A 13,144-nucleotide genomic window follows, 5' to 3' on the forward strand; every position below is an offset into this window, starting at 1 on the left:
ATATTCCAGGCAAGAGTACTGGAGTGGGGTGCCAGTGCCTTCTCCGAAAGACCTCAGCATAAACCAGCAATTCATACCATTAAGTCCTGTGATGTCTCTTTATAAAAGCTGTCAAACTCCGAAAGTTAAAATTTACAAATTATAGAAGTTTTCATGTATTCAACATTAAATGTAAGAGTTTAAAAAACGAAAAGTCTACATATTCTTCCTCAATTTTTTCAACTCTTTTATTCAATTTCTTGTTTAGTATCAACCATGCATCATAGTCCTCATGCCTACAACATGTTTTCAAAAGTATTCTTTTTCAAGAAGAAGCATTCTTTTTCACTTATGTCCCATTAAGACTTTCTATACATAAATTCTTTAAACTTAAAGGAGAAGCAGCTGTGGCTCCCAGTGGCCAATTTTATGACAGGGATATTTTCCTATCACAGTTTTTATATTTTCACATATGGTTTCCAAAATCACAAGAAACTCATAGAAGTTACAGTATTAGAAAAAATAGATTAACAAAAGGAAGTTTAATTAGCTTTAACCCTGTACTCTTCTACACGACAGCAATAAGAATATTATAATGTATGTTTTTAGACAACTAAGAAATGCTTTAAAACATATAACACATTACTTAAATTACATGCTTTTGCATTTCCAAAGTCTCTGGAGTCGTTTACTGACTCAGCCATACAGTCACTATTACAGCGAACAGTCAAGTAGCAAGGCGTCATCACACAACAAAGCACTGCCGCCTACCTATTTGTTTGATCAGATTAAGACAGCTAAAACCTGACCTAATTCCCCTACAACATTTCACCTCAAGTATGTAACTGAAATAGAGGTAACATCCTCGATTTTTCACCATGATATGTGATAGAAATCTAAAGTCATCACCCCAAAGTTTCTGTCCCCCAGTTTTATTGATTGGTAATTCAACCAAACTCTAATCCAAGTATTGCTGTGAAGGGATTTTACAGATAGAATTAGGTTATTTATCAGCTGATCTTAAAATAAAGAACTACTGTGGACTACTGCAATGAACCAAAGGGATCAAATGATCCCTTAACAGCAGCAGATGGCAGAAAAGTCAAATCAGAACTACAAGAGAACAGAGAGGTCAGAGAGACTCAAAAGCATATAAAAAGACTTGATCTGCCATTGCAGCTTTTGAAGACAGAAAGAAAACCAGAAGCCAAAGAACGAGGGCAGCCTCTAGACACTGAAAATAACCTCTGGCGACAGCTGGTAAAGAAACAGAGACTTCAGTCCTCCAACTGAATGCAACTGAATTTGGCCAACGACCTGGATGCAGATTCATCCACAGTTTCCAGAAAAGAACAGAGCCCTGCTAACATCTGAGCTCTAAAGAACCAAGCTCTGCCCGAGACATCTGACCACAGAAACTATGAGATAATACACGTGTGTTGTTTTAAGCCATTAAGTTTGTGATAATTTGTTACAGCAAAAGTTTTTTAAAAATACAGATTCTGGTACCAAGTAGAATGCTGCTGTAATACCTCTAAGTGTGGACATACCGTTAGAATAGGGCAGTGGGTGGAGGCTGGAAGAACTTGGAGGAACATGGTAGAAATAGCATTGGACAAACCAGTAGTAGAAATCTATACTTTAAAGAACACTGCCAGTGATGGCTCACACACTGCTTGAAGAAATCAAGATCTGGAGGATAAAAAGATCTGTTTGTCACTGGGTATTACTTTGTCAACCATTTTGCCTTTAAACAGGGGTGTTTAGCACATTTCGTTTATGTAATTGTCCATTCAGTTCATTTAAATCTACTGTCTTGCTATTGCTTCTTTCATCTGTTTCTGCTGTTGCTTCTCTTTTCCTCCTTTCCTGTCCTGTTTTATGTCTAAGCCACCCCCATCTCTCACCTGGGTTAAGGTAGTAGCCAACTATCTGATCTCCTTGCTTCCACCTTGTCCCTTACTCCAAAGTCTATTCACATCACAGGGGCAGTCTCATCCTATTTTTTTCTACCTTTTCTGGGTAAAGACCAAGTGCTATTAATACAATAACCCCCATTACCTCTCTGGCCTCATCTCCTATTATTCACCCCTCCCTCACTCCATTTCACACTAACTTCTTGACACATATTTGAACACTCCAGACACAATCCCACCTCAGTGCCTTTGTACTTGCTTCTTCCTCTGTTTAGAAAACTTTCCCTAAACATTTATGAGCAACTGTTAGTTTTCCATAACTATTTGTAGTAAGCAGAATAACGCCCTCCCACCCCAGATGTCCATGTCCTTAACCCTAAAACCTAGGAATCTTACATTACATGGTAAAGGAAAATTAGGACTGCAGATGTTAATATTGCTTATCAGATGACATTACAATAGGGAGATTATCCTGACTATGCAGAAGGGCTGGAAGTCTTCACCAGGGTCCTTAAAAGAGAAAGAGCAAGACTTGACATGAAGCAGAATGATCAGAAAGATACAATGTTGCTGGCTTTAAAGATGGAGGAAGAGGACCAGAAAGAAATGTGGGCAGCCTCTAGAAGATGGAAAAGGCAGAAAACGGATTCTCCCCCAGAGCCTCCATAAATTAACATGGGCTACCAATGCCTTGATTTTAGCCCATTGAGACCCATTTCAGATTTCTCACCTCCAGAACTGTAAAAATAATACACTGAATCATTTAAACCACTTTTAAGTTTATGGTAATATATTACGGCAGCAAAAGAAAACTAATACGCTACCTTAGTTATATAAGCCCTTATCTCCTACTTCCCTTTGCTGCTTAATTTTCCTCCACAAAATACACTACCTTCTAACAAACTATTTACTTTACTTATAAATGTAAATTTCATAAGTAAATGTAAGCTCCATAAAGGCAAGGATTATCTATTTTTTTCAGTTTCCCAGGGCCTGGTACATGATTGTATGCCAAGTATTTGCTGAATGAACATTTGACAGATTATAAATACAAATACATAAATATGTTGGAAAAGCTGTGCTTATGATGATACTGACAGTGACAGAAATACCATTAATCTTAAAGAAAAACGAGATATAATCAATGGCTATTTATAGTCAATGACATTCATTACAGCTATGCATTAGTATCTCTCAAAACATCTTTATTATTCAGTCTGCATTCCTCTTCTTCTCAATTGCAACTTTTTTTTTAATTACAGTTTTAACAATTCAGGAGACACTAATACATAATTTTTTTTAATTCTTAATGCTTTTCAGTAGAATATCATAACCTTATCTGTAAGTTCAGAAAAGAACCAATATACAAATATTTCCTTCCTAAAGAAAGTTACTGACATTTGAGAAAGTCTCCAAGTTTGAAAAATAAGACAAAATTTTGGCAATTACCAACAAAGGTCTTACTATCTTCATTCAAAGAGTAAAACACTGTCACTGGTATTGAAAGGCATTGCTTACCTGTTCCAGGAGTAGCTGTCACAACTCCAACGAGGGGACTCTGCATTACTGCAATGTTTGCCTAAGCGAAAACAGAAGAAAGTGTTCAGGTCAAATGCAAAGTTCTAACCATAAAATAAACACAATAAATGTTGAAGAACTTCATTCAACAGACAACTGAATGTCTACCAGGTACTGGCAACGCCTCTTATTAGCTCACAATTGAAGAGTACTTTCTAAGTTTGCTTGTTTTGTTGTTGATTTTGTTTTTAAGTTGAACACTACTAATCTAAAAAGGCAGACTCGTTGGCATATTATAATGTTTAAAATAAGAAAAGCTGAACTAGGTAAAAAGACACTATTTTTATTAACAGTAACACTGCTATTTGTTTTTAGTACCTAAAATACAGTATTTGAAATAACAGATATAATGGTGATTCTTCAAATCATCAAAGTTCAAAATGAAAAACAGAAAGTTGGCAAAATTGTATTTCTAAATTGACACTTACAAACCATGAAATAGTATACATTCAAATCAGTCTACACAGTAAACAACAGCGTATCTCTGTCTCTACTAGTAAAAAGTAACAAAAACTAGTTCCTTTAAATCTGAGAAAATTAAAGATTCAAGTAGTTGAAAAATCTTTCTATAAACAAAATAGAAAACAATAATAGCTAATCAAGAATGAGAAAGGCTCTTTCTCTAGAAGTAAACAGAGAGAAATTTTTTTAATAGATTCTGATTAAAGTAAGAAAATCTAAAATCTAGTTATTACCCAGCAACCAGACCAAATGTCAAGAGATTATTAAAAGGAGATACAAATTCATTGTTCAATTCTTAATGAGAACTTATGAGGAGAGAGAGGCTGACCAAAGTCTCAGGGGGTTAAACTAATTTGGACTTTAATAATATTCTTAGCAACTTTCAAGTCAAAAGCTTTCTCTACAAATTATGGCTCACAAGATTTTTAAACATTTTGAACATAGCAGTAACTATAAACTCCCTTTCTTTCCAGGTATTATCAGAGGAGTAATGAAAGGTGGCATAAACTTATAAGCCAGAGGTCCTCATACCAAATTAAACATCAGATTTATCTATCAACCTTTAGAAAAATACAACAGAATGTTCTGGACTTAGTTAAGTTTATCACAATACTGTCCAAACACAACACAAACCACACCGAGTAACTGTTCTAGAGTAGGCATGTATATCTGTTAGGGAAATTATAAATAAAATGGAGGGAGTCTTGTTCAGGCTTCAGAAGCTGGAGAGCAGGCCTCTGACTGACTTCTGACCATGCCAAGCTATGTGCTTGCCAGCAAGCACACCAACTGTTACCAACAAATCAACTGGCACTTTAGATAAGAAAGGGAGTGGCATTTGTAATTTCTTGAGCCCCTGGAGGCCTAGCCAGCCTCCCAAGGTCTAAGAAGTCTTATGACTCATAAGGTAAAAGAAACAGCAATGTAAAACTTAAAAACCAGAGCTGCATTTTTGCACACAAATGGATGATGGTATTATTTTGCAGCTTGGAACTATAAGCAGGAGTCCCCAAAAACCTCACCCGTGGAATGGACACACCGCCCAGGACTCTTTTCCCTAAAAGGGACTCCAGACTGCTGTTACTCTGGACTTCCCAACACTATTCAAGTCTGGATGTGGGTTTCGGCCCAGTTTGGTGATATGTATGCAGTTACTTTTCTCTGTTGTTTCTATTTCTTTTCTCTTAGTGGCAGTATATTGAAATTAATCAAATAAGCCTTTATTAAGAATTGAAACTGTTTATTGTGTGTGTGATGAATGGCTTCTTTTCTTAACCAATCCTTCTAACCTAAAATGAAGGATTTAAAACTTTCCACAAAACAACATCTCAGTTAATTACAGGACTAGCCACATTTCAAGCATCGACAGCCACACTTGGCCAGTAGCTACTACACTGGACAGGAGGGCAGGTGTGCAAGTGTTGGTAAGAGAAAGTATTCTGTTTAACACAATGAATTAACTTTGCTTTGCTTTACAAATAGGCCCAGTAAGCCAGGTGTATCAAGCCTATAATCAAAATTTACTGAAAGATTTTTCTACTTTTCTTAAACTTGCCAATAAATATACTATATTTGATTTAAAGAAAGGCCTTTAATATTCCTCCAAATCAAACAGCAGAAGTATCTTTATACAACGAACTTACCAGTTCAGCTGAAACATTTTGTTTCTGTATCCTACTAAGCATAACAGTAATAGGAGAGAAAACTTTTGACTATAAAAGCTCCTAAACTTGCTACTTAAAACAAAAATCAATACTACCTTTCAACTGACAACCAAGACTAATCATAGTAGTATTAGCACAGCATCGTTCTTGTCAACACTGGCTCTAGAGTCAATATTCCCTGGGTTTAAAATCTGGCTCAACCAGACTGGCTGCCTTGGGCTTTTGGTGTCCTAGTTTCCTCAGTGATGAGATAAAGCTCCTAAGAGAGTCATTCATCCCAGGGTCATTGTGAGGATTAAATGAATAATACATGAGATCAGGGCATGTACACTACAGGCACTTCATAAGTATTAGACACTTTTTTGTGCTATCAGTCCCATCAAAACAGAGAATCTCTACCTTGCAATCCATAACTGAAAGTGACACTGGCAGAACACCTACATCCACACCAGCCAAGATTTAACATCACCATCAGAACACCTACAGGAACGGACTAGGCCATCACTCAAAAACATGCAGAAGGAAGCATTTTTAGTAAAATAAGTAAACAGTGAACAGCTCTAAAAGAGTATTCAGTTCAGTTCAGTCACTCAGTCATAGCCGACTCTCTGCGACCCCATGAATTGCAGCACGCCAGGCCTCCCTGTCCATCACCAACTCCCGGAGTTCACTCAGACTCACGTCCATCGAGTCACTGATGCCATCCAGCCATCTCATCCTCTCTCGTCCCCTTCTCCTCCTGCCCCCAATCCCTCCCAGCATCAGAGTCTTTTCCAATAAGTCAACTCTTCGCATGAGGTGGCCAAAGTACTGGAGTTTCAGCTTCAGCATTATTCCTTCCAAAGAACACCCAGGACTAATCTCCTTTAGGATGGACTGGTTGGATCTCCTTGCAGTCCAAAGGACTCTCAAGAGTCTTCTCCAACACCACACTTCAAAAGCATCAATTCTTTGGCACTCAGCTTTCTTCACAGTCCAACTCTCACATCCATACATGACCACTAGAAAAACCATAGCCTTGACTAGAAGTACCTTTGCTGGCAAAGTAATGTCTCTGCTTTTGAATATGCTATCTAGGTTGGTCATAACTTTCCTTCCAAAGAGCATCAATCTTATACTAATAAACCATCCCTAAAAATAATGACCTCAAATCATCACAAGGTACCTGAGATCTGGATAAAATCCTGGATCTTCATTTGTTCTGTCACAAAACTATGTATATTGAACTTTTAAACAACCACTGACGGTGTACCATAGAGTAAACAGTAGACTCTATGGTACCTGTCCCTAATGCTTATTCCTATGCAACAGAGTTATACTAAAACAGACTTCAGGGAAACATTTCAAATTACTGACCCTCACTGTATAACCACATGAAAACATGAAATGAGTATGCATGGCCATAAATGAGGATATGTGTATCACCTGTCTTCTTGAAGTTAAAGGTGTTGATCCAAGTCCTGGGCTGGAAATGTCATCATATATACTTCTAACTGGCGGAGCTCCACTTTTATCTTTATGAGCTGGTACAACTGGCTGTGGTGGTGATCCACCTAACAATGTACAAACGGCATAGTCAGGTGAGAAAACAAAGAAATCTTCCATCTATCTGGTAAGATCCTTTAGTATTTTTAAAATAAGGCTTAAACTCCTGTCTCCCAGTGTTTTTCAAACCTTAATACACAGAGTCACTTGGGCATCTTGTTAAAATTCAGGTTTTGTCTCAGACCGTGTGGGATGGAGCCTGAGATTATGAATTTCTAACAAGCTGCCAGTGATGCCAATATTGGTGATCCACAGATTGCCCTTTGAACAAAAGGTTCCAGAACAAGGACTATATAGAAATGTTAGTTTTTAGTGAATGCGTACAACTTTTGTTTTCTCTACAAAATGCTTAACAATTCAATATCAAATTTAATCCTATTTCTCACTTGAAAGTAGAATACTAAACAGCTCTAGTTTGTATATACCTGAAAAAATATAATATTTTAATGTGGAATTTGACTGTCAAATTCCCATGTTTCTCACAGTAAAAATTTATTAAAGTACATAATAAACATACAGGAAAAGGATCAACTTTGGGGGCCACAAAGAGGCCTTCTTAGGTCAGAGAATCATCAATGTCAAGTAGTAGAGCAGCCCACATCTTCTGTAAGACTAATGTCCGAGTCAAGACAGTGCAGCAAAAGCCGTGCACACCAGAGCACAGGCTAATGAACGAGACCGGCCCAATCTTTAACTGCCTGTGGTCACTAACCAGCGAGCTCCAGCAAGCTCTGTACCGCATCTAGCCTCAGTTTACTCCTTTAAGAAACAGAGACAGTACCAACTACTCTTTAAGACTGATAAAAGAATAAGATAACATATAAAATGCTTAGGATACTCCCTGGCTCATAAATACTTAATATATGGTAGCTACAACAATAAAATAACACACTTGAAATATGTAAAAATAAATAATCTGTCCAAGATAATGTTTCTAACTGAAGCACTTCAGTTATAACTTATGATAATTCTCCCTGATAAATCTTAAAAAAAAAAAAAAATTATAAACCACTTTAACACAAATAACACCTCACATGCAGGCACGCCAAGTTGCTTCAGTAGTGTCTGACTCTTTGCCACCCTATGGACTGTAGCCCACCAGGCTCCTCTGTCCATGGGATCCTACAGGCAAGAATACTGGAGTGGGTTGCCATGCCCGCCTCCAGTGGATCTTCCCTACCCAGAGATCAAACCCAAGTCTCTTACATCTTCTGCACTGGCAGGTGGGTTCTTTACCACTAGCGCCACCTGGGAAGCCCAATAATACCTTAAGGACAATTAAAGAAAGAATTTCCATTTAAACATCTACTAAAACACTTATTAGCTCACATTTGGAATTCAACCATTTCTGTAGCTCTCACTACTCATGGTCAAAATTTCCAAATTATCTCTTAAAATATTTGTTTGCTAAAAGAGTCCTGTATTAGATGTTTTGTTTACGTAACAATATTTTGTGCTGGCAACTGCAGAGCATAGTTTGTGGAGTAAGTCCTTTCACTAAACACAGTGAGTGAGAATCTTAACTCACTAACACTAGAAGTCAAATTCATATCTACAAATTTACAAATTATATTTCTTTTGACTGAATATTTGCTGTTATTATATTAAGACAAGTTTTTTAAACTGAATCCAGCTGAAGCTGAATGACCATATTCCCCTCCCCCACCCAAACACACTTTAACATCTCTGAAATAGGAATAATTAACAAAAAAATGGCAAATGGTGTATCATATTTAGTGCTTTTCTTTCCTAGTGGTTCTTAATGGTGTTACAATCAATGCTAGATTGAACATAATGCAGTATGCATATTTTTAGGGATTCTTAGAATTAAAGTAAATTACATTGCTTACACCTGTTTCAATAATTTTAGGTGACGAAGGTGAAAGCTGCCTCACTCTTCTTTTTAAAATTCTAGTACATGTACTGATAGTACTTAAAACTACACTAAGCAATTTACCTTTGTTGTCATCTAGTTACTAAGTCATGTCCAACTCTTTTGAGACCCCATGGACTGTAGGCTGCCAGACTCCTCTGTCCATGGGATTTCCAAGGCAAGAATACTGGAGTGGGTTGCCACTTCCTTCTCCAGGGGATCTTCCCCACCCAGGGATCCAACCCGCATCTCCTGCATTGGCAGGCAGTTTCTTTATGGCTGAGCCACCAGGGAAGCCCAAACATTTACCTACCTGCAAGTAAAGGTGATCTCATTTCCATTACTCCTATGGAAGGGCCACTAATTGACCGAGGTTGTGGAGTCACTGGAGCTGGCAAATCCCCCATTAAAAATCCAGGTAAGAACTGGGCATTAACCCCTGGCTTTGGAGACGTGGGTGAACCCAGCATCATTGGTTCAGATCCTAAATGAATCAGAAAATAAAATACAGAGAAAGGACTTCAATGTAATAATAGGTAACAAAAAGATACAAGGACCAGTATACACAATTTTGAGAATTTATTAAAAATTGTTAAATATTACAGAACCACAGTTAAATTATTTTAAAAATCATAAAATTTTTTCCAGAAAAATATGAAAATATTTTGCATTAACAAAATAATATTTGACAGACGTTTACATTATTTCATAGATTTAAGAATCAACATTTATTTTTAAATTTTTGCTTATTGACTAAAAAAAAAAAAAAAATCCCTACTACATACAGAACAACTTCTTTCCATTTCTGGCAGTTTCTACTATGTAACAACCAAAAACAAGGACAGGATACACTACCAACATAAAGTCTAAGCAAATTAGACACAACAGATTTAGCTGTATGTCCCATTTTTCTTTCCCCATACACAAAAACCACGTCATTTCTGTAGTAAAAGTGTAATTCTGCACACATTAAAGCACGTATGAAGTAACAGTGATGGCAGCATACCGACTAAGAAGCATGCTTTGGGTAATTTTTTAAAACCATTCATTTTAAAGTTAGGAATAATCAGTAAGTCTCCCTAACAGAACACCAATTAAGAGGAGAACTGATACTTCATGATGATCCATTCAAAATTATTTTTCACAATTTATAGGCTAGGTAATATTATTATTCCAACTATGAAAATAAGGAAGCTATAACTTCCTCTAATTTCAAAACAAAATAGCACAGTAAGGAGAACATGAGCTCTGGAGTCAAGAGACCTGGTTTCAAGTTTTTCAGAAAGATGGACATAATCACAGCACCCAGCTTTGATTAGAAAGATAGCAAATAAAGCACTTAACTCAAGTGCCTAATATACAATGAGTACTCACAAATATTAGTTATTACAATTATTATTCTAATAGTACCTTAAAATCCAAAACCTACTGTGTACATGTAGAATTTGCAATTTCTGCTTATGAAAATTTAATTTTTCAATTATCTGACAAAGCTGATTTGTGATTTATGGAACTCAGAAAGTTTAAACACTTGATATTTTATACAGCCTTTATTAACTACACTGTAATTTTAACTGCCTCAAAATTGTGTTTAGTACTATCCAAATGCTGTCAATTAATTACTCTTCCTCTTATTTCTCATTATAGCAGACCTTGATAGTAACAATGCAAGCACATGAAAAAGGAAAAGAAAGCAAATACTGAAACAGGTGTGAAGAGCTGTATTACATTGTAATTACTTCAAAGTGCTAGTTACTATGTTACCATGGTACTACTACATATTTCCAAAGAACATAATACTAAAATCAAATCAAAAGTCTAAACAAAAGCATATTATGAACATATATTTATAAACTCAAAGTACAAAGTTTTAGGTACCATCTCCCAGCCCCAAAAGAAAACAAAAAAACACATATATGGGCTTCCTAAGTGGCTAAGTGGTAAAGAATCGCCTGCCAAGGCAGGAAACACAGGATGGATCCCTGGCTCGGGAAAATTCCCTCGAGGAGGAAATGGCGACCTACTCCAGGATTCTTGCCTGGGAAATCCCATGGATAGAAGAACCTTTCATGGGGTCGAAAAAGAGTCAGACATGACTCAGCGACTAAACAACAGCAGCAAGTATACTAAAAATTAAGTCCAAAAACTTTTGACACATCTAAATACATATTGTGATACAACAGAAATAACCAGAGTGAGGAGAGCCAAAGGACTCTTAACTAAACTGTCACTAACCACCGAGCCCTCAGACTAATTTTCCTTAAAAAGTTATATTGTTGGATCCTCAAGTCTTAAATTTCCATTTCCGAGTCTCTACTCCTAAAATGTTAAGTGGTGTGTCTTACTCAGCTAGCATTGTTTGTCGAAGTAACCATAGTTTTAGTGTTCCATTAGGTGCTGCTGCTAAGTCACTTCAGTCGTGTCCGACTCTGTGCAACCCCATAGACGGCCTCCTACCAGGCTCCCCCATCCCTGGGATTCTGCAGGCAAGAACACTGGAGTGGGTTGCCATTTCCTTCTCCAATGCATGAAAGTGAAAAGTGAAAGGGAAGTCGCACAGTCGTGTCCGACTCTTAGCGATTTTCAAATACATCTCTATTATACTAGATGGTTTCTTTTCTGTTTTAAGCTATTCCACGGTTCTCACAAAACCCACAACTCAACCGACACATACACACAATAATCGACATCCAAGGCTGACACGCAAGATTTTTTTTAATGCCCCCATTATATAACGGAAATGATTTTTTTTAATCATTCAGTTCAGTTCAGTTGCTCAGTCGTGTCCGACTCTTTGCGACCCCATGAATTGCAGCACGCCAGGCCTCCCTGTCCATCACCAACTCCCGGAGTTCACCCAAACCCTCGTCCATCGAGTCGGTGATGCCATCCTGCCATCTCATCCTCTGTCGTTCCCTTTTCCTCCTGCCCCCAATCCCTCCCAGCATCAGAGTCTTTTCCAATGAGTCAACTCTTCGCATCAGGTGGCCAAAGTACTGGAGTTTCAGCTTTAGCATCATTCCTTCCAAAGAACACCCAGGACTGATCTTTAGAACGGACTGGCTGGAATCACTACGTGACCGTAATGTAGAGGAATGTACTGTAGAGAAAAAGATCCTCTACAATAGAGTGATTTCCCAAGATAAAGAAAATGAAGCGAACTCATGGCTTCCTATTAAGGGAATATCTCAATGGTTGCCATCACCTGGTTAATTAAATATCGAACAACTCAAGTTTCCATTAACAACACATTCCTTTTGCGAATCCCGGGAGGAGTTGGAATCAAGCAGTAACGAGAAGCCTAGGTGACCGAGCAGCCGTGAAAGGTGACCACGCTCCAGGGCACCGCCCACCCACGTGTTCACAGGTGACGACCTTCCCACCAACGCTTCACAGGATCCGGGAACCCAGCATAGCGTCTGCCGTGCCGGCGAAGTCTCAGGTATGGACAGGTCTGGATCCGGCTTGTGGGGAGTATACCAAGCGGCTTAGTCACCACAAGACCGCCGTTTCTTCGACTTCCTCGGAGCCCGCAGCGTCCCGGAGCCCCCTTGGTAGCTACAGGGTGGCGACGCCTAGAGAAGGGGGCGGACTTGGAACCTGGGGGCGAGCCAAAGGGCTAGCTCTTTGCGGCTTGAAATTAGCAGACGAGACCCTACGATTACTGTCTCTCAGCGTGCCCGCTTCCAAGCTTACAGTGTGCATCGCAGTGCCAGCGAGGAAAAGCAGTTTTTTACTCACCCAACGTGGGCGCCTGGGGTTCCACGGCAAAGGCTGCCATCACAGCAGCAGCGGTATTCACCCCCGGACTTTCCTGATTTTCAAAAATGGCGGAAACTCTCCCCACGGGTGGGGCCGCGCTACCTTATGGGATTGCGTGACTTCCGGACATGCGCTGTATCTGTTGTGGCGCCGGCGCTGCAATTTTGGCATAGGGCAGCAGTCTTCTCGGACTACTTGGGCGGGAAGAATTTCTCTGGTAAAGTGATGAAACAACGTGGAAGTTGTGATTCCGGGACTTCCTTGCTCAACTGTGAGCCTCCTGATTTGTTGGTGCTTGAGTCGTATAGTAACACAAGTTACTGTAACGCTTCCATAGTTAGCGAGAGTTTGCTGCTGCTGCTAAA

The 13,144-nt window shown here is 38.6% G+C and overlaps 1 protein-coding gene across 1 annotated transcript in view; it reads right to left on the reverse strand.

Annotated features, from left to right (window-relative positions):
* Positions 1 to 12,914, reverse strand: part of NUP35 (nucleoporin 35) — a 32,104-nt gene extending 19,190 nt beyond the window's left edge. The window contains exons 1-4 of the mRNA XM_006071785.4: positions 12,759 to 12,914; positions 9,331 to 9,501; positions 7,025 to 7,152; positions 3,414 to 3,474 (exon numbers count right to left, since the gene is read on the reverse strand). Coding sequence (XP_006071847.3) covers positions 3,414 to 3,474; positions 7,025 to 7,152; positions 9,331 to 9,501; positions 12,759 to 12,798 — 400 coding nt within the window. The 5' untranslated portion in view covers positions 12,799 to 12,914. The remainder of the gene's footprint in view (positions 1 to 3,413; positions 3,475 to 7,024; positions 7,153 to 9,330; positions 9,502 to 12,758) is intronic.
* Positions 12,915 to 13,144: the final 230 nt, after the last annotated feature.

This window comes from Bubalus bubalis, chromosome 2 (assembly GCF_019923935.1).
Source record: "Bubalus bubalis isolate 160015118507 breed Murrah chromosome 2, NDDB_SH_1, whole genome shotgun sequence".
In the NCBI taxonomy this organism is placed as follows: Eukaryota; Metazoa; Chordata; class Mammalia; order Artiodactyla; family Bovidae; genus Bubalus; species Bubalus bubalis.